At 29.1% G+C, this 23,364-nt stretch overlaps 1 protein-coding gene across 1 annotated transcript; it reads left to right on the plus strand.

Annotated features, from left to right (window-relative positions):
- Positions 1-12,214: 12,214 nt before the first annotated feature.
- On the plus strand, positions 12,215-13,661 carry LOC111277730 (feruloyl CoA ortho-hydroxylase F6H1-3-like). Its single transcript, XM_022864139.2, has 2 exons — positions 12,215-12,821; positions 12,943-13,661. The coding sequence occupies exons 1-2, from the start codon at positions 12,316-12,318 to the stop codon at positions 13,514-13,516; spliced, it is 1,080 nt and encodes a 359-aa protein (XP_022719874.2). The 5' UTR covers positions 12,215-12,315; the 3' UTR covers positions 13,517-13,661.
- Positions 13,662-23,364: the final 9,703 nt, after the last annotated feature.

Here is a 23,364-nt window from a genome sequence, read left to right on the forward strand (position 1 = left end):
CAAAGTATAGGCAACAAACTTTTGGTGAGCAACAAGCCAAGGGTCCAGGATGAGTGTCAAGGTCTTTCTTTTTCTTCTATTTTTTTGGTTGTGAAGATAGGAGGCAGATTGGTTGCTTTAACCCTTAATATTAGGGTAAGGATGTTGGGAGTTTCAGTTCTTTCAATGGATAGTTTTAGAAAATTACAGGCAAGTTTCCAACTCAAGACCACTTGTGTCTAAGCAGGAGACTAACTGAACGAAAATGTTAAAAAAAAAAAAAAAGAGACAAATGTGACACGTATGGGTTTAATAAAACAAAAAAAATATTTTTAATAGACAAATTGTCACTATCACATGATATTACTATACAAATTGCAAGATCTATGAGCGACCATAGCAATTGCAACAGCAGGCCATTGGTGGTTTCAAGGCCTTTCTTGCCATGTAGGACCATACAAAATTAAACAATCTAGAAGAAGAAAAAAAAAAAATTAAAAAAGAAACTAGACGAATGTAAGATAACCGGGAACGGATGAGGCTGTCTCAGTATAAAATTCTATTTTGTACAACCCAAGCAAAGCCTCCATTAACAACACAGCAATGGAGACAAATAGTCAGAAGCAGCTAATTCTCTCACAGGACATTCGTCTATGATTCCTTTTCTCTGGACGGAACGTACCTCTCAATCTGAAACAAGCTTAATCAAAATGCAACATCGGGAAAATTGGATTGCAAAACTTTTGCATGGTTTACAAATATAGGGCCAAATTTAAAAATATGCAGTAACGTGGTCCTAACATTCGGTTCATCATCCACAACCAAACTTGAATTAACACTGAATTTGAACATCACCCAGGAGGCTTCTTTTACAGTTGGAACTTGTCCCTCATAGAAAACAAATATTCTTTTGAATCCAACAATTTCATTGTGGTGATAAATCTGCTCAGTTTCACCTGTTGCCATCCAATGACCACCATTCATGGCTCTTTTTATTTGTTTAGTAATGCTGTATGTCTGGGTCATTGTCGTAACGTATCATTTTGGAGACTCAATCGTTAGATATAAGAATTTAAAAATTATAAAAACACGGTAAATTATCATCAATCTTTTTAGAGTGTGATTAGTCACCCAAAAATTTTATCTTTTTAATAAAACAATAAAATGGTTAAAAATTTTATTAAAAAGACGATTTGGGTTTGCGAAAATAAGGTCGAGTTCGGGAGTTAGTTACATGTGAAAAATGATTAGTATTCTCATAACGCCCATAACTTGATAAATTAATCATGCGATATTTGTAATTTTAGACAAAAACGTTTTTTTATATGAAATTTAATTACAATTTCTTTCATTTTGTGAGAAATAGAATTAGTTTAAAAAATCTTTACTTAAAAATGTTAGGAAAATCTTCAAATTAAAGCTATACCTTCAAAGTCTCTAACAATAAAAGAAGAATTCAAAGATAGTCTTTTCATTTAAGATTTATCATAACATTCTTTCTAAAAATAATAAAATAACATTATTTGCAAATGATAATTATTGATTATTTTTTAATATCTAAGCAGAGTACTAATTAATTATATTTTACGAAATACTATTTTAATTTTATTTATCCAAAACTAAAAATTTTAAGAAAACTTTTGATGTAGAAAAAAAGGGAATATAATATAATTAATATTAAACATTCATAACTAGAACAAACATATATATGCAGTATAAAGAGGACATTAATTTAAAAACGAAGCATATGCAAAATGATGATCAATTGTAAATTTAAGAATTGGGTTTTCAAATATAAAGAAATTACTTGAACTCTTTAATATCTAAGCAAAGTTTGGGTGTGAATTTTTATATTTAAAAATCTATTTAAAATTTTTTTATTTTACACTTGTTAATTTAACAAATTTACTTTGAGTTGCGAAAATGTATGAAAGTTTTTAATGAAATAAAATTTTCTAAATACCCCAACATCTAGGCAGCATTCAGGAACAAATTATTTCATAAAAGGTTTTTATGCAAATCTTATAAAATTCTAAAAAGAGTTTAGGGTTTTAGTAACTTTATGAACTTCCTAAAAAATCTCCAACATCTAAGCAGACTTTTGGAATAAGCTCGTTTTTATAGTTGTTCTAAAAATAATTAAAATTTTATAACTGATTATATTTTTTAACATAAAATTATTATTATTGTTATTAGTAAAAAAAAATCTTTGAAGTGCAAATAATAATTAAAATACGTAAAATATATTCCAAAAACATAAGCATATCAATTTAAAGGTTAATACATCCACAAAGGGGTTAGACATTCAAAACCTAACATCATCCAATTAAAATAATTATGAAAAAAGATGCTTAAATATTCTTATACCCTAATTAAATTATTATTATTCCATTATCCACCTTAGCATTATTATTACTCCTATTATTAAATTTTTTTAGAACATGCAATAGACATCATACCCAAGAAAACTATGCAATGCATATGAAACTTTCTCTACACCAAGAATGATAAATAAATAATGGTGGGCCATATAGTACATGGGATGTTTTCTTAATATCTATGAATGATTTATGCAAATAGATAAAAACATGCAAGGAAGCTAACCAAACAAATATACTAATGGAACAACTTGCAGTTCACGTGAGGCTTGCCTACATATGGCCTATTTTTGGTTACCCCCATCATTTATATAATCAACAACAAGAATGAGTTAAAATAGATCCCGTGCAGAAGAAAGCAATAAGAAAATAACAAAAAGCTTGAAGCTTTATGGTTTGTACAAGACCCCTCACGTGAAACACAGAGTTAGAAGAGAAAAACTCAAACTTTTAAAACTTTCTTCCCCCTCTAATAACTTATCACTCCCTGTTTTGGAAATCATTTTCTATTAAAATCTTCTTTCCACATCAAATGAGTAGGGCTGTGTGGGAAGATATCCAAAACGTGACTGCTTATGGAAAGCCAAGTAGCACAGTTTGGTTATTCCAAGCTGATTTTTAAGTCTTTATTTGCCTTAGCCTAGGCTAACTCAAAGCTAGTCATAGAAGATGGAAAAGTAATAACTTTAAAGTAAAAAAGTAATGGTGGAAAAGTTTGTGAAGTAAGCTCGATTGCTGCTACCATTAGAAAATGCAAGAGCTATTCGGTAATTCCATAAAAATGAGATAAAGTTTCAATCTTTTTGTAAAAAAAAAAAAAAAACATAGAACACATAAAGCATCTCAACTTCATTAACATACACATCAAAGTTAAAGCATGCAAGGAACAATCATGAACATTTTACAAAAGATATAATAGCAGGTGCGAAAATGGTGTCATAACCATTGATAGAGAATGGCAAACATATACTCTTATGTGACCATGGTAATGGGTTATCTTACCTCTCCTTTTTAAACTTTTTTGGAAGTTGGTTTCTTTCTTTTAGTTTTGTGAAAAGCTATCACCTTTTTAAAACTTTCTCTTAAAAATCTTTCATTTTCTTTTCTTTTACTTAGCCTTTTTCCTTTCTTTTTCTTGTGTGTTTAGCTTTTTTTTTTTTTTTACCAAAAGCTTTCTTCCCCAATATCCTTTTAATGTTCTTGTTCACAGCCTCTACTGTGCCATTCATTTTTGAGTTATACAGTGCTAAATGATGATGTTTTATCTTAAACTACGTGTACAACTCTTTCATCATTTTACTGTTCAAGTTGCTAGCATTATCAGAGTTGATCTTTTTTGAAAGCCTATGTTGGTATATTATCTCTCTCTTTATGAATCTATACATCACTGATCGCGTAATACTAGCATATGAAGCTGCTTTCACTTATTTGATAAAATAATCAATTATGACAAAGATAAAATGATGTCCGTTTGAAGCTTTCAGGATTATAGGTCCGATCACATCCCTTTCCCGCATAGAGAAAGGCCATGACAGTGTTAGAACATGTAATGGGACTAGAAGGGAATGAATTTTATCCGCGTAAATTGGGCATTAATGACACCTTCGAACATAATTGATGCGATCATTTTATAATGTAGACTAGTAGTAGCCTGTTCTCATAATTTGTTTGATCATCATATGCCCATTGGCGTGTATTTCATAAATTTTCTCATGTACTCTTCAAGTATCTTTCGTGTTTCAATAGCGTTTACACACCTTAACAATACTTGGTCCCAACTTTTTTTATACAAGATTTTTCCATCGAGTACAAATCCTACTATTAATCTTTGAATAATTTTTTTACCATTCTCTAAAGCTTGCTTAAGATAATTTTGGCATTCTATATACTGCACAATGTCATAATACCATTAGATACAAGATCAATGGCCTTCCTACAACTGGTGGCATCAACATTGGTAGGTTTGTCAAATACTCTTTAATCTTTTTAAAGGTATTTTGACATTTTTCGTCTTATTTACCTTGATTATTTTTACGAAACATTTTATAGATCAGATCGCATTTGAAAGTAAATTGAGATAAGAAGCGAGAAATGTAATTTAGTTACCCTAAAGAGCATTTCACTTCTTTTTGAGTGAACAATACTATCAACTCTTGATTGGCTCGAATCTTATCAGAGTCACTTTTACACCTCTTTCGCTAACTATAAACCCTAGCAACTTTCTAAATTTAACACCAAATGTGCATTTAGCCAAGTTCAGTTTAAGTTGGTATCTTCATAACCTTTTAAAGAGTTTTCTGAAATTAACTACATGATATTTTTCTTTTTGAGACTTGGCTATCATATCATCAACATACACATCTATCTTCTTTGCATCATGTCATGAAAAAAGGTGACCATCACTCTTTGATATGTGATGCCAGCATTCTTTAATCCAAAAGACATGACTTTATAGCAAAATATTCCCAATATTATCACAAATGTGATTTTTTTCATATCTTCTCGGGCCATTTTGATCTGGTTATAGGCGAAAAATCTATCCATAAATGAAAAAAATAGAGTGTCTAGCAGTGTTATTCACAAGAGTATCAATATGAGGCAACAAAAAATTATCTTTTTGACTGGCCTTATTCAAGTCCCTGTAGTCTACACACATCCTAACTTTTTCATCTTTTTTTAAAATTAGGACTATATTGGTTACTCATTCAGGGTACTTGGCTACTTTAAAAAAACTTGCATCAAATTGCTTATTTACTTCCTCCTTTATCTTTTACAACATCTTTGGCATCATGTGTTTTAACTTTTGCTGTATTGGTTCGCACTCTGGTTTTAAAGGCAATCTATGCTCAACAACATCTATGCTAAGCCCAGGCATATCCTGATAAAACCATGCAAATACATCTACATATTCTTGAAACAAATCTACCAACTTTTATTTCTCGACTAGTGATAGTGAAGTATTGATTCTGACTTCTTTCTTGTTTTCACCATCCATTAAATTTAACAAGTCAACAGATTTTTGATGGGGTTTTATAATTTTCTTTTCTTGTTCCATCCATTTTAATAGATGCTGAGGTAAATCATAGTCTTCTAAATCAACATTATTATCAAACTTACTAATATGACTTGAACTTTCGAAATCAAATCCAACATTATTATCTTGGTCATCCATAATGTTCACTATTTAAAGACTTAAAAATATGTACAATTTCAAAAGGATATAGATTGATTTTGGTGAAAGTAAGAAAGATATGAATAACAATGAAAAAAAAAAAAGAAATAAAAAATATGGTAAATGTGAAATGCATTGCATTTGTACTTTTATTAGGATAATGAAAGTAAGCCCATACATTAGACCTCTGTATACTCTTGGGCAGAAGCAATTGAAAATTTTAAGTTAAAAGGTTCAAGGACAACGAAAACAATACATCATTCGTGGGTCTCTTAACCTAAAAAGGAAAAAGAAAAAAAAGATATCTCTTCATCTTGCATAATTTCATCATCTACTTCAATCTAAACTTGAGAAAAGGCTTCATCCAATCCCATTGCTGGTTCCCCTTTTTCAACCTTTGATAATCCAAAGTAGGCATGCTCGCTTGAGCAAAATGTTTCATACAGATAGAAAAATACTATTTTTCCATCAACTGACTCTTGCCTTTTGAGGTGTGCCATTCTCTTTTCTTTCTTTTCTAGCATCATATTCTTTCTATTAGCAGTAGTAGGCTTATAGCCTAAACCTTATCTTTCTTTGTTTTCACTTATGCTTGATGCCTTCTTGATTCCTTGTAAAGCCTTTCTTAGGTCTCGCTTGACTTGCCAACCCTTGCCGATAGTTTGCTTAATTATCATATCTGTAGTTTTCGATAATAGAGAGATTGATCTTTTTGACCCTTCTCTAACATAAGTAGCATTTGCTACTTTGAAAACTCTAAGTGAGCATTCAGTCGCCTCCTCCGCAGCCTCGATATAAGGAGTGGTCATGGTTTTTTTCACTAACAAATCTTCCTCACCATCTAGAAAAACTTGCTTCCCTTCAACAATGAATTTCACCTTTTGGTGTAAAAATGAAGGTACAATCCCAGTTGTATGAATCCAAGGTCTTTCAAGTAAATAGTTATATGCAAGAGTTATATCCATCATTTGAAATGGGACATTAAAGGTACATGGACCAATCTATAACTGAATCTCTATATCATCAATCAGCTCTCTTTGTGCTCCATCAATAGTATGTTACTAATCCCATAAATTCAAACCTAAGAATGGTGTGCTAGAATAAACCACGAAATTATTTTGCTTGATATTTTATGTTAGAGAAGGCAAAAAGTTTTCAAATTTGAGGACTATGGATTTTCCTGAAATTTTCATCAGACCAATGCATTCTCTTTTCTCCCTAATCGCCAAAAAAATATAAAACATTTAAGTTTGTCCAAACCTCTCACTAGATTTATTATATATCTATCATTTGATCATTTCTTTCTCTAAATTCTAACAAAGAATTATCATTTGCTTTTGAATGCTGGAAGATGCTTTATGTGGGAAATAAAGCATTTTAAAATGATTTCTGATTTGGTACTGATTTTTTTTTTTTCTGTTTGTTTCAGGTGGAAGAACCATTAGAAGCTAAAGCTTCCTGCTTGAGTTAAAGCTTTTTCCTGACTTAGGATCACACTAACTGAGGAACCGAGACTAATGCAATGGTGAAGTCTTAAATAACTGATCCATCTTCAGTTCTCGTTACACAGATTTATCGTATCATCCAAATGGTAGAAGAAGGCTAGTCTTTTCTAATTCTTTCTTCCTTCAACATGCTGTTAGCATTAGTAATCCATCTGGTGCTTTATCTTTAAATGTTTGAGTTTCTCAATTATCATTTCATACGAATTTAAATGCCAAGAAAAATTATGATTTTACATTTTCATAGAATGGATGACAAGAATGTCATAGAAAATCAATGATAGTGTTTCAAGTTCTTCATGTTTCTTTATGGTTTTGAATTGTGTAGCTTGTCCAATAAACTACCCTCCATGTACCAAAAAAAATAAAAAAATAAAAAAAATAAAAAACTACCCTCCATGGTGGAAGTAAATTTGATTTTTGAGGGGTCAAGAACATAGCATTTTGAAAATTGCCTTCTTTGGCAAAGCCAAAATAAAAAGCTTTGAATTTTAAGGCATGCATGTTTGGTTTGCTCTTGGCCACTTACCTTCCAGTGCTTTGAATTTTGTCACTATCTTGGGCCAAACCGCGCCAGACCAAAGTATAGGCAACAAACTTTTGGTGAGCAACAAGCCAAGGGTCCAGGATTAGTTTTAAGGTCTTTCTTTTTCTTCTATTTTTTTGGTTGTGAAGATAGGAGACAGATTGGTTGCTTTAACCGTTCATATTAGGGTAAGGATGTTGGGAGTTTCAGTTCTTTCAATGGATAGTTTTACAAAATTACAGGGAAGGTTCCAACTCAAGACCACTTGTGTCTAAGCAGGAGACTAACTGAACGAAAATGTTAAAAAAAAAAAAAAGACAAATGTGACACGGCTTTTAATTTTAATAAAAATTATGTATGGGTTTAATAAAACAAAAAATTTTATTTTTAGTAGACGAATTGTCAGTATCACATAATATTAATATACAAATTGCAAGATCTATGAGCGACCATAGCAATTGCAACAGCAGGCCATTGGTGGTTTCGAGGCCTTTCTGACCATGTAGGACCATACAAAATTAAACAAACTAGAAGAAGAAGAAAAAAAAAAGGAACTTTAAAAAGAAACTAAACGAATGTAAGATAACAGGGAACGGATGTGGTTGTCTCAATATAAAATTCTATTTTGTACAACCCAAGCAAAGCCTCCATTAACAACACAGCAATGGAGACTATTAGTCAGAAGCAGCTAATCCTCTCTCAGGACGTTCGTCTATGATTCCTTTCTCTGGACGGAACGTACCTCTCAATCCGAAACAAGCTTAATCAAAATGCAACATCAGGAAAATTGGATTGCAAAACTTTTGCATGGTTTACAAATATAGGGCCAAATTTAAAAATATGCAGTACCTTGGTCCTAACATTCGGTTCATCATCCAGAACCAAACTTGAATTAACACTGAATTTGAACATCACCCAGGAGACTTCTTTTACAGCTGGAGCCTGTTCCTCATAGAAAACAAATATTCTTTTGAATCCAACAATTTCATTGTAGTGATAAATCTGCTCAGTTTCACCTGTTGCCATCCAATGCCATCATTCATGGCTCTTTCTATTTGTTCAGTAATGCTGTATGTCTGGGGCATTACGGTGAAGAAGTAGGCTTCTTTGTCCTTCCCATAAATGAATTCACTTACAAATTCCCGCACAATTGCATGCATAAAAAGTTCTTTTTTCTTATTCTTACCTAACTTCAACCTCATTAAATAAAAAAATAGTTGTGTGATTTATTAATAAAATGCTTAACTCTTTGTTTTAATGAATAAGGTTTATTTTCTAATAATCTACATTTCTTTTTCTTTTTCTTTTTCTATTGGTTACTTTGAGCTTGCTTATTTATTGAGGCGGCTAATGCCTAAGGGGATATATATTTTTTGTTCTTTAGTCAAAGAAATGGCAAATACTATAACATATGTTATAATGATACATAGGGCAAACTAGATATGCAGTTAAATATCAAAATCAATGGTTTTAATGAATCATAGTAAAATTTACGTAAGATAGGAATAAGTGACATTTACAAATGATAAAAGAATAACGTGAATTGCAGAAAAAAACAGTATTGTTTCGTCAACACTCAACATCCATTTGATCTTGAGATGAAACTAGAATTCTATTATTCTATCTCCCCGTGACGTGTGTATAATTAATATATAAATACCTAAACAAGTATGTAATTAATCAAAGTGAATAATTAAGGATACCTACCTTGCACCTTGTCGTATATGCTCTTTGTTTTGCATTTTTTAATCAAAACAATAAGAAAAATGAATTGAATTAGGGGAACAGACTGATTGCTGGCTACAGCAAATGCCAAATACGTAAGAGGAATATTAAAATGATGATAAAATAAAGTTCTTATTAATTAAATTCAAGATGTTTTGAACATATAAATATAATAATTTTTTTAAATTAATTGATTCTAAATTAAATTTTTGTATCCCCAATTTAATTAGTTTACACCCCCAACAACTCAAACATGTGCTGCCAAACTACCAAGGCTGCTACAGCAAACATTCGTCGTTTTTCTCATACTGTCTGTCTCCTTTCTTGTGGTTTTGGTCCAACTTTTGCACCAATGACATCATTTCATTGGAGGACTAGACGTTCTATTATTAATGAGAAAACGGAGAAACCCACTCACAAGACGACCGCCAAGCGCGCTTGCTTATAGTCAACTACCAAAAGAAAAAAAAAAAAAAAAAAGAACTACATAATTAGTATATAAAAAATTATGCAATTGGTGGTAGAATTTTGAATCACTTTGTTGTTTTTGGGAATCTTGAAAGTTGACTGAGGAAATTAAGGGCACTTTGCTTCTTACTTCATGGTGATGTATAAAGTTTTTTCAAGTGGGGACGGGTTCCATTCTCTTCATTGATGATACATTAATTTTACAAACATTTTGTCAATGGAGATGGCTCCATGGCATTGGCAATGTTTATCAATTTTAATATTTTACTTTTTTTTTTCTTGATTCGTAAGAAAGCCACGTTAGTTTCGTGACATTGGCAATGTTAATGACTTGTAATATTTTACTTTTTTTTTCTTGATTAGTACGAAACCACCTGTACTGTTTAGAATTGTTTATTGACTTGTTTTAGATTAATTGATATCATATTAAAATTAATCTTTAAAATTTATTAATTCAAAAAAGTTTATGCAAATAATATTTCTTTTAATTAAGTAAATGTAAAAATAAAAATTAAAAAAATTACATAAATTTAAATTTAATTCAATTAGTTTGTACAATATAATATCTAATTAATTTAAAGTTTAAACTTTAACTCATAATTTTATACTCTATTTCTAAACTTTGAAGGGTTAAATGGGATTGAGCATGATGCCTATTTGGTAGTACACGGCAAATATATTTTGAAGGTCAATAATCCATTTTATCCGGTGGTCAAAAAGTGATATTGTGTTATAGTATTTTGAATAGTCAAGCGGAAAATATTTTCTATTGACAAAGAACCCGTATAGTACGTCATTGGGTGTGCCGCCCATGTTACCTCTGTGGTTCGACGGACCCAACCAAAATTTATTTTTAAGATAATGTTCATTGAACGATAACTATTCTCTATCGCAAACCATAAAGCATATATCATAATATGATCATATTTTAAATTCAAATCTTATCTTTTACATATTTCATTTTATTTTGATGATCAATAATTGTTTTGTTTGATTTATTTATTATTTTTTTAATTTTTTATGTATTATAATTTTAACTTTTATTATTATACATAGTTTTGTAAGAAAATGTAATAATTAAATTGATTATATCAAATTTTTTTTCACATTGATTTATCTTTCACGTGAAAAAAATTAAAATGTGAGTATTAATTATATAAGATTTCGTGTTTGTTAAAATTGTCACATTTTATTAAATTATATGTTTCGTTTTAAAAAAAAAAAAAGTTTACATTATCACAGAAATAATCTTTGCCATAAAGTTGATTACAAGTCTCAACTTGTACACTTAAGTCTTTATTTCAAAGAAGTCATCAAACAATTAAAAAAATCTTAACATATATTCAATTCCACTTGAAAAATTTATGTATAATTTATATTTTACACTTGTAAAGTTTAAATGTAAAACTGCTTACCATTATTGACAACTATGGTTGGTAAAATACTTAGGTTGTTAGGGGTATTTTTAGATTTAAAAGATAATATATACATTATTTTTATTAGAGTTTGTCAATAGACAATCAATAGCATTTTTAATTTTGAAAAGGAGTTGATGTATCAGTCGGACTTGATTTCACGGTGTTATGTTAGTTTAATTATCTCATCAATCTATTTAATAAGTTCTCTAAATGTTAATTTGTCATTTTCAGAATAGACGGTTATTATCCATATCAGATCAGTTTGCTAGATCATCTTGATCTAAGCAGTTTAGATTATCCATGTTATCTTTTATTATAAGCATAAATAGGATTATTCATATACCATTTCACCATTTAACTTTTTATTACTTATGTTGTATATTCCTTCCTTTTATTCTTTATTACGAATTTTTAATTTTTAATTTAAGCATCGCATGCAAATACTAAAATTACTCCAAATCTTTATTTTTAACCGATATCTTTCTCTTTCTCCTTGATTTGAGCGTTTTACCCTAAGCAGGTCAGCGGCCCAAACAAGGTGATTCTACAAAGTGCTTATTCTTCAAGTTTTTAGGCTGTTAATTGCTATTCATGTTTATGTTTAATCATCCAATGAAGAAAACCGACAGAAAAGTGGTAGGGAGAATTTATCTTTTTCCTCAAGGAGAGAAAATTTTGGCAAGACAATGAAAGGGTAGATGCATGTGTTTTGCAAAATTAAAAGAGACGACGAAAGTCGTAGAAAAATTCTACTAAAGTGAAAAAGGGACTTAGAACAAAAAAAAAAAAAGGTGAAAAAAGGGCCCAAGAAATTCCAAAATTGAGAATCTATGTAACTCTGCCTAACATTTAGGACTACAAATTTCTTTTTCAGCTAATTAAAATATTCCTGGTAGGCTTAGCGCAACAAAAGGTGGGTGGAAATTACGAGCTCGGAATACGTTTATTGCTAGAGTTGGTGAGCCTGCAAACACATTCAAATGACACCGAAGTCATTGCTGCTGTCAGACCTCGGGCAAATTTCTATATAAATAGCTGTGCCCTGAAAGCAAGCTGCACCATACCACTGCTTTCTCTTGTAACACTCTTCAAAAATCTATTATCTTCAAAAACCGCACCTCCCTCTTAACTCAAATTACTCGAACCAATGGCTCCTACACGTTCTGAACCATTCGACGATTCCTCTGCTCTCATTGATTTTGTTATTAACCAAGGGAATGGAGTGAAGGGCTTGTCTGAAATGGGTCTCAAAGCCCTCCCCAAGCAATATATCCAACCTTTGGAAGAAAGGATGTGCATGACCAACATCTTAGCCCAAGAAACCATTCCCATCATTGATATGTCAAAGTGGGAAGACCCCCAAGCGGGAAAATCAATTTGTGATGCTGCTTCGAAATGGGGGTTCTTCCAGATTGTTAACCATGCTGTACCCGTTCAAGTGCTGGAGAATGTTAAAGATGCCACTTATAGGTTCTTTGGGCTACCGGCTGAAGTTAAAAATAAGTATTCCAAGGGACATTCATCTTCCAATAATGTGAGGTTTGGCACTAGTTTTACCCCTCAAGCAGAGAAGGCTCTCGAGTGGAAAGATTATCTCAGCTTGTTTTATGTCTCCGAAGAAGAGGCTTCTGCACTGTGGCCTTCTGTCTGCAGGTAGAAAACAAGTCTGATTACTTGTTAGATTTTCTTGCACCATAAATCATACTGACATGCACGCAATTTGCTAACAAATATATTAATGGGCCTTTTTCTTTTTTTTTTTTTTTTTTTCAAGGGAGCAAGTGCTAGATTACACGAAGAAGTCTGAAGTTGTCATTAAACAGCTATTGCAGGTGCTAATGAAGGGTCTGAATGTGAATGAGATTGATGAAACAAAAGAATCATTGTTGATGGGTTCAATGAGGACTAACCTTAACTACTATCCCATCTGTCCAAACCCTGAACTCACCGTTGGAGTAGGGCGTCACTCTGATGTCTCGACTCTCACAATTCTCCTTCAAGATGAGATTGGGGGACTTTACGTAAGAGGAAACCAGGGTGATAACTGGATCCATGTTCCTCCAATCAAGGGTTCCCTTGTGATCAATGTTGGAGATGCATTGCAAATAATGAGCAATGGCAGGTACAGGAGTGTTGAACATCGTGTAGTCGCCAATGGAAGTAAGAATAGAATTTCAGTCCCCATATTTGTGAATCCAAGACCTACAGATATGATAGGACCATTGCCTGAATTGGTCGCAAGCGGTGAGAAACCAATTTACAAGCAAGTTCTTTATTCAGATTATGTCAAACATTTCTTCCGCAAGGCGCATGATGGAAAAAAAACAGTTGAATTTGCTGAATTATAAGCATTTTCATCCAATATTAATGTAAGCATGTAGATTTTTTTTGTTAAGAAAATGGATGATAAGAATAAACTGTAAGCATAAAAGCATATAATATGCTTCAGGATATTAGAAAAGCTAGCCATTATGTGCAAAATTATGTACCTCGTGCAATACCTAAATGACTTCTTTCATTGTTCTTTGTCCATTAATTTCTCATCGCAGATAATTTTCAAATATATATTAAGATGACAAAGCCAAACAAAATTTCCAAAACCATGCCCGACAAAAAACCATTAAAGTAGCAATATAATAAAATTAAAAGTTACAAATTAAACTAAGAAAGAAAGAGAAACTAACCCAGAAAACAAAAGCATGATGTATTTTAAAATATATGAAAATGAAATGGCACAAATAAAAAATTTTAAATTTAAAAAATGAATTTATATATTTCTAAATTAAAAAATAAATTTAAATTCAAATCAATATTTGTTGCAGACTATACTTGAAGCGAGTTAAGAAACAAATATAACTATGGAAAAAAACAGGAAATGAAAAGGAAACAAATGAGTTTTCACATTACTTAACATTTCAACCTTATATAACTATTGAATACTTAACATTTCAACCTTATATCTCTATTGAATTATATATGTATTTTTTTGTTAATAACTAGACAATAAGACAAAGTATGATAGAAATGAAAAAAAGAAAAGAAAGGGAAGAAGTGGGTTTTAAGTAAAATTTTAACCTTTTATGACTATTGGATTATATACAAAGTTTATTACTGTACCAATATTTTTTCTTCAAAGCAAGTGAATAAAAATTTAATTAAATCATAAAAAATTTGATATACTTTCACTATTATAATATTGATCTAAATATTAAAAAAAATGAGAATATAAAAATATTTTTTTAAAAAGAAAAATTATACATAATTGAATAATAAATTAGCTCATAATATTTAAGTATCTTCATTTTTGTGATTTTAAGAAATAAAAAGTAATACAAGTGTGTCAAAAGAAAAATAATTGGAGATAAATATTATTTTTTTAAAAAACAAAATCATAAAAGTAATAATACCTTTCAAAAAAGTTACAAATTGAATAAAAAAACTCTACATCTTATATTATTTATTTATAGATGTTAGATGATAATTAGGATGTTTAAAATTTAAAATAATGATAAATATCTTTTGAATTTTAAAAAAAATATAATAAGTGATATTTGTAATTTTGAATTAAAAAAAATTAAAGATTATAAAGAAAAGTACCAAAGTAAAAATATCCATTTAAAAAATTTAAATTTAAAAAGAGATATCTCTAGGTGAACTCTTAATCAAATAAGATTAATTTTTTTAAAGTTTTATATTTTTATTACAATTTATTTAGATTTTTTATTTTTAAGAAAAAATCATAAAGAATTTATCATATATAATTTGGATAAGATTTTTATTTTTGAAAATTTTGATATTTAAATTTGAATAATATATAATAGATATTGTCCACGTGTCAAAAAAGAAAAATATTCATCTAAGCATCTACATGACAAATTTTATTAATTATCCTTGTATGTTATAATATATATATGTGTGTATATGTATGTTTGTGTGTGTATGCTATATATATATATATAAATTATATGAAATTTCAATGGTGTAAGTTCTAAGTTATTAAAGTTTGAAATTTCAACAGAAATGGAATATTTTATAAGATCATAGAAGTTTACCTTCCATTTTTTATTTAGCCGAAAGTCATATGTGTAAAAAAAAAATGAAAAACGTTTTGAACTAAACTGCAATTAAAACAGACAATCATTCTATTATTAATTTTTATAAACTTTTGTCTACAAGTAAGAGTGAAAAGTACAGAGCTAAATTTCGAAGTAAAATGAAGGTGACTTAAGCCAATGACAGTAATTTTTTAATAATTCTTTACAATATCATCTCAAAGTAACAAGAATTTTTGTGAAGATAACATAAAGATTAAAATAAAAAAAATCAAATGCTCAGACATGTAGGTTAGAAAAAATAAAACAACCTCCTACAACTGAAACTTAGTTTTAATTTAGATATCCAATCTCTCATTAATCAACGGCTGCACCTTAATTCAACCTGGTGATCCTTTCTAATTTTTTTTTTTTTTTTAGTTCTTCGAGCATTCAACACTTACTATTATTAAAAATAATTTTATTTTTTTAGTGCAAGAGAGGTTGGAAACTGAAAATTATACAAAAAATATTGTTTCTTTTATTGAGATTTGAATTTTAAATTATAAAAATTTCTTATTTTCCATTATTTGAAAGTGTCCGTATACACCTAAGTGTCCATTTGTCTATTGATGGCCCCGATTGATTGAAAGCGACGAAAAACCAATTTATATGCAAGTTCTTTATTTAGATTACATCAAACATTTCTTCTATAAGGCACATGATGAGAAGAAAACAATTGAATTTGTTGAAATATAAGAGGGCATAAGGTTCACAGTGTTGGGATTTGCCTTGAATCTCAGAATCCCACATCGAAAGTTAAGTAAGTTTGAATTTGTCTTGTATCCCACATCGGGAGTTTAGTAAAGGTATAAAGGGTTTCACCCTTATAAATAAGATGTTTTGGTTTTAGTTTGTAACCTCAGAGAGTTAGACACCAAGAGAATAGCTAAGTGAGTAGGCTATTAAAGGGTGTAATTGGGTTTTGGGTTAAGTTTTGAGTAAGGAGTTTTAGGAGACTTTTCTCATTCTAAAAGTCTCACAATTGTAAAGATTTATTTGATAGTGGATTAAGTTGGAGTAGGCCATTTTGAGTTGGGCCGAACCAAATATATTTGTGTGTTCTTATTCTTGATTTGAGCTTGTTATTTTGTGTGTGATTGCTGCGCGTAGGTATTGTTGTTTTTCCCAACACACAGATTCTTAAATTCTAGGAGGGAAAGATTTTGAGGAAAGTGCAATTGACGGGTAATGGGTGATTCATAAGGTTTATTTACCTTAGAGAATCTAAAATTTATGTTTGGTTAAGGAAATGTAAGATTAACTAATAAAATCTTTTACTATATGATCCTTGATAACATGTGAACAACATAATAAACATGAGATTATAATGTAGCACCCCATTTAATCTTGGGTTCAAGTCTAATCTGTTCTCAAGCTTCGAAGGATTCATTTAGATGCATTCATGGAATCTAACTTTTAACTTTAATTGTGTTGCTATTTGGATTATTTTAGGGCTTTGGCTTTTAAGTTTTTTTTTTAATGTTAATTTCTATTTGGCTTTCAATTTTAAACATGAACTTGTTTTTATTTTTTTATTTTTACTTTTATTTTCATTTTTATTTCTTATCTAGTTTTAAAAAAATAAAAAATGAAAAAAAATCTTGAGATAATCCTAAAAGATTCAGATTGAGTTTGTTTGGTGATAAACCCTTTGGCGATAGAATAATTCTTGAGACTAAATTGATTAGATTTATAATAGATGATCTAAAATCATAAAATCTTTGTTTGATCTAAGATCTTTATTGGATTGGATTTGTTCCTTATTTAAGCAAGCCAGTAACAAATATTAAGGGGAAATAAGAGTATAAGAATCCATTAGGGAAAATATTAGTGAGGATTTTGATTGCAATTAGAAACTAACCCTAACCACTAATTCATCGACTGCCACTTTAATCGGCTTGATAGCCTACCCCTATCACCATCAACCACTCAAACATATACAAAGTTAGCTATAATTTAGTAGCCAACATCTACATTGGGCCATCCCTAAAACATTAACTAGAAACCAACTCATATATACACAGTCTTATATAATTTCAAAAACCATTAGACGCCTGACTTAGATTTGAAATCCTACCAAACCTAGAATGTAATCATCAAATGTAGCATAACTGAAAGCCAACAAAATCCATCACAACAACCATACACAATTTGATAGCACTAATAGAAGTAGAGCAAAAAAATAATAATAATAAAGCAAAATTGTTTCTGGCAGTAATTTTTTTGTTTCGATTTTGTTGAGTTTTCAAAGTTTCCTCTTGGTTAAACTTTACTCTAGGATTCAAAGAGGGTATTTAAGAGGCTTTAGGTTTGGCTAGAAAGAGGAAGAAGAAGGCAAAAGGTTGACCATAAAAGTTTGTTTCTCAATAGCGATAATCAACAAAGGGGAACATCGGTGACAGAAGTGACGACAGTTATGGTGGTTGGTGGTGGCCAATGTGATTTTGAGAGATCCAAATGGTGAAAAAGAATAGAATGATGAGAACAACAACATATTGAAAACATAGAAAGATCGGATGATGGGAAGGGAATAAAACGATAAGGGAAAAGTCATGGTTTTGGCTTCAGATCTAAAACATTGGGAGATAATTTTTGAGAATATGACGCCAAATTTGATGTGAGGAGGCTAACAGGGGACTCGTGGTGAATTTTGGCCAGGCTTCAACATTGGTCAGATGGCAATGAGGTATGATAATTGAAAATGGCACAATGATCAATAATGGTGGCTAGAAATCCAATAGGCGAGTGAAGCTTTAGTAAGAAAAAGGGATAATAAAGAGAGAAAGAAAAAAGGAAAATAAAAAAATTATTTTTGCCTAAATATAGACCCATTAAAACGATGTTGTTTTGACTAAAAGAGTAGTGAGGCAAATCAATTTGAAATAGATTGACCTAGTGAACTGCTTGAACCAACCTAAACTAATTTGACCTATTGACCGGAGTTGACTTTTTTAGATTTTGGTATTTTTTTCTTTTTCTTTATTTGTAAATGTTTTATTTTCTTTTATTTATTTAATTTGATTATTTTTTTCTCTTTTATATAGAAATATTTTGAAGAAGTTTGATTATTTGAAAACAAAAATAAATAAAAGTGGTTTAATTTTTTTCTTTTTGAAAATTAATTTTGAGATAAACTTTACCAACTTATTGTAAGATTTTAAAATTTTTGAAAAGTGAAAGAAACAAAACCTTACTAGAAGGTTTTAAAATTTTTTAAAAAATAATTTTAAGAAAATAAAATTTGAAGAAAACAAAAATAAAACCTTATTAACATATTGAAAGATTTTTTATTTTTTTTTAAAAATCTAAAAAAATAAGATTTTGTCAACATATTGAAAAATCTTATTAATTTTAAAAAATATGTCTTGAAGAAAAAAATAATTTTCAAGAAAATCTTACTAATATATTGGAGGATTTTTTTGGATAGATAATCTTACCAACATATTAAAAGATATTTTTGAAAATAAATAATTATATATATGGGTTTTACTTTATAAAAATTGATTTTGAATATTTGATGACGGAATTATTAAGAATGCTATTATAAACACTTAATTTGTCTAGAACAATTTAACAACGTAAGTGTAAGTTCGATTCAAGCATATCCGTTCAAGCCATTTTGGGTGTTTTAATTGCATAGTTGATTCAAACTTATTTTTGTATCAATTAAAGCCCAATTGAATTCAATTTTGGGCTAAAAGAACTTAAAGGGCCAACATAGGCCGAAAATGACCTATAAAACATCCCATTATATAGCTCATCTTGCAACCAAAATTAGCCACAACATGATTTATTCAATGGCCCATAATAGAGCCCAAATTGATCAATTTTTTAAGTGACCTAAACATGACTTTTATTAAAAGGCCTATAACAAAGAGGGACGCATAAACTGAATAAAACAAGAAGAAAAAAGCAACAAATGCTAAAAGCCTAAAATAGGCCAAAAAAAAAGGAAGAGAATACCTATAGTTTTGGAAGCTTATGTGAATGCATGTCATATGAAGACATGTGAAACACTCGACTATAATGGGATTGATGGTTGGCCAATAAAAACTCATAGGAAATGGTCTAATATACAAATAAAATGAGGTGGTTGTATGAGAAAACAAAGACTACAGAGTTCGCAACTAGTAGTAGAGTTAAGAGGAGAAAATAAGCAAAAGGTGCAAGGAATATTCACTTAATTTGATTGCTATAGAAATATGTCAAGAGCTCTAGAAAAGAGAAAGCATGAGATAAAAAAAGGGCTTTCAGGTAAAAAAAAGACCAAAAAGAGAGCAAAAACACAAAAAAAAGAGATAAAAAAGTTGAGAGTTTTAGCAAAGAAACATGAAAAAGTCAAGTGAAAAAAAGAAGAAAAAAGAAAGCTTTTCGAATTGGTTTGACCGAAAAGGGAAGCAAATGTTACCACCTTTAGGGAGTTTCAAAGGAAAGGTAGCCTTTTTCTCCATTTATTTTCCATTTTAAATGCATTTAATGTATGTTTTGCCTTTACATATGTAGCTAGAAAGGATAAAAACCATACTTGGTTAACTTTTGTGCCTTTTTTCCTTAAGTCTTCATTCATAGGGTTTAAAGTTTTAGCTTTTTGTTCTTCAAAGAGGTTCATGCTTTCTTTTTGTAAGTGAAATGTCTTTCATTTAAGCTAGAAAAATCTAAAACAAGGTTTTTTTTTTTTTTTTTTCTAACATTTGGTTTAAGCTTATCTTTAGTGTATAAGGATTAAAAGCTTCTAGTTTTCTTGTTTTTCAAAATGTTTCATGCTTGGCTTTTGACCGTCTTATTGCTTAAAATGTTTTGTGTTTTCTTTTTGTTCCCTCAAGCTATGGTAACTAGTTTTTACGAAATAAATAGGCTATATTTTTTGTTTAAAAAGAAAAATGAAAAAGCTTTCACAAAAACCAAATAAGAGTAGGGTTCATGGCCTTTTTACGGTACCAAAATGTCATCATAGCTGTATTTATGGTTAGGCTGGCTAGTAATGTCAAAGGGTTAAAGTTGAGAGCTTTTCAAACCATGATGGCTAATCTTCTTTTTGTTAGAAGGACATAGAAGTTGAAAGCCTATACCAGTGGCTTTTAGTCATGATCCTTTTAGCTTTCAAGCTTTCTAAACCTTATTTTCAGATTATAGTCCTTAGGTTTTAAGCTGAAAAAGAAAGAAAGTTTTTTTTAGCAAAAAAAAAAAAGTCAAAACATAAGATGATAGTGCTTTGAAAAAAAAATAATTCCAAAGCTCAAGTTTTTTTCTTTTTACTTATTGCTTTCATACGTGGATGACTTGTAAAATCCCTAAAGTTCTTCATTTTCAGGGTTTTTTGGTGTCATCTTCTATATGTGGTTTATTTACATTGAGCTTAAAACTTCATTTTTACGTGCTATATTTGCATGAAAGGTTATGCTTCATTATGGAACTGTCATGCTTTTTTTTTTTTTCTTACTTTTGCATGTGCTTAGTATATTAAGGTTGGCGGAGTCTAGAAACCTTAATGAGGCTTGTGTTTGCTGTTTTTTCCTTTTTTTAGTTTTTGCAATGGCTTAAATTAGTGTTAAAGGTGTAAAACTTAGGTTTTCTTTGGTACCAAAAATTGGTTTTAAAGTTTTTATTCGATTTAGTCCATACATTATTTGTTTAGGTAGTTTTTGGATCAAATCTTACATTAGGCTTGCTTTTGTGAGAAAGTTTAAGGCTATTATGGTGAAATCCAATTGTTTCCAAACCATAAAACTAGATGAATGGCTTCTATATCTAAAAAAAAGATGATGTTTAAAAAAATGATGTTTTTTTTTTTTAAAGAGAGCCTTAGATATTATAAATGTTTAAATGGTTTGTTACATACATCATCATTATCATCATCATCATCATCATCATTGTTGTTGTTGTTGTTATTATTATTATTGTTGTTGGTGTTGTTATTATTGTTATTATTAATGTCATTATTATTGTTATTATTATTACCATGATACCTATTATATGATCATTTTTGCTTAGATTTGCTTTTGATTGTTTAATAACTTGATACATGTATTAGCATTCTAATTAGCATGCATATGTCATCTTTAACCATACTTCATCATCTGTATTTCACACAATAATCTTAAAAGTAACATAAAATTTTGATGATGAGACTTCAAAAAATCTGAGCAATGATTTTCAAAAACTCCCTAAGTGAAAAAGGTCTTCTAAAAATTACTGAAGTATTGGAATATTAAGAAACTTTTTTTAGTAGAAAGATTTTCATTTTTTTTCTTAACTTAAAAATGGTTTTCTTAAAAGAAATAAAAATATAAAATATTTATAAAAAATATGTATTTTTAATAAATAAATTTATTAAAAATTTTATTATTGTGTAACTTTTAAGTGAAGTAGTAATGTTAAAAAATGAAAATATTCGAGGATGAGATATTAAGAAAGTCAAAGTAGCGATTCTTTAAAACCTTTAGGTAAGAATATTTTTATAAAAGGCTACCAAAGTAATAGAGTATTAAGAATAATATTCAATACAAAAGATTTTCGTTTACTTATTCCCTTAAAAGATAAAAGAAATAAAAATAATAACAATAATGAAAGGGAAAATAAATCCTCTTAGTAATAAAATTATCTATGGATACTATTATTTGTGATAATTAATTATTATTTGAAAAAAAAGAAGCAAAAAATGAAATTCTCTGATAAATAAGTTCGAGTTATGATTATTTAGGAATTTCTAGCTAAAAGGGTTTTTCTAAAATGTTGTCAAAATATTAGGGTATTTAGAATAATTTTTAATAAATAATTTCATTTATTTTTAATTAATTAATAAAAAGAATAATAAAAAATGAATCTTTATAATATATATGGGTTAAATTATAAGTATTATTTTACTATATGCCTTGTAAATATTAATTTTGAAGATAAATATGAATTATTAAGGGTGGAATTTTTAAAAAATTTGAGTAGTAAGTCTTAAGAGATCCCCATATGAAAAAGTTCCTCATAATTTCGTCAAAATGCTAGATTATTTTTTGAAAATTTCAATACACAAGGTTTTTATTTATTTTTCAAGCAAAAGATAAAAAAAAAAAAATAAAGAAAAAAGAATTTTTTTCTTTTTTCCCAATAAGAAATTAAGAAAATTATTTTTAAATACTAAAAGTAAGACCAGTTTTGTCATGATTAAATAAAAGCACATGATTAATTATTATTGTTTTAAAAATAGATGCTGTAGGGGTGCTAATTTTTTTTCACGCATAGTTATACTCTCAAATTCAACCTTGTTTTTGTAGCCCTAAAAATTATTTTCTTAATAAGTTTTAATTAATTTTAAAATTTTATTAAAAGGATAAATTTTAATAAGTGACCAATTGCACCTACCAAAAAATGATTAGTGATAACTCCCTTTGTTTTGATTTTTAAATTTTTTTTCTAAAAGTCCCCAAAACAGTTACGATAATTGCAAACAATAATTTCTATATAAATTCTTAGGTGATAAACTCTTTCTAAATTTTACCAATATAATGGAGAATTTATAAAAAATTTTCAATATCAAGATTTTAAAATTTCACTCGTCATAAATAAAGTTTTTTTTAAAATATTAATGAATATGATGAAGGAGGCTCTTCAAGTGTGACAAATAGTCTTCTTAGATACTCATGAGATGAGAGAATGTTCTAAATTTATTACTAACATATTGAAATAATTTAAAGATAATTTTCAATATTAAATTTTTTGCTAAAGATTTTAGGTTTTTGGATAACATGAAATCAAATTGATATCAACTTTTGGATGGCCGTTGAAGGGATATTATAACCTTCTTTGCACGTAATCATACTCTTGAACCTATTTGTAGGTTAAAATATACTACTTCAAAGAATTTGAGTAAAGCTTATGGTCATTTTTTAAAAGGGAATATATTCAATTAAGTATTCAGTTGCACTTAAACAAAAAATATTTGTGTCGATTCCTAAAGTTTATGTCTAACTATAATTTTATAGAATTAAATGTTATAACAGATAGAAATAATTTATTTATTTAACATTTTATAAGATTTTTTAATTGTAAATTATTTATATATTTAGTTAAATATTTTAAATAATTTTTAATTAATTATTTATTTAAAAAGT

Source organism: Durio zibethinus, chromosome 7 (genome assembly GCF_047325235.1).
Source record: "Durio zibethinus cultivar Kanyao isolate XHJ-2024 chromosome 7, ASM4732523v1, whole genome shotgun sequence".
Taxonomy (NCBI): domain Eukaryota; kingdom Viridiplantae; phylum Streptophyta; class Magnoliopsida; order Malvales; family Malvaceae; genus Durio; species Durio zibethinus.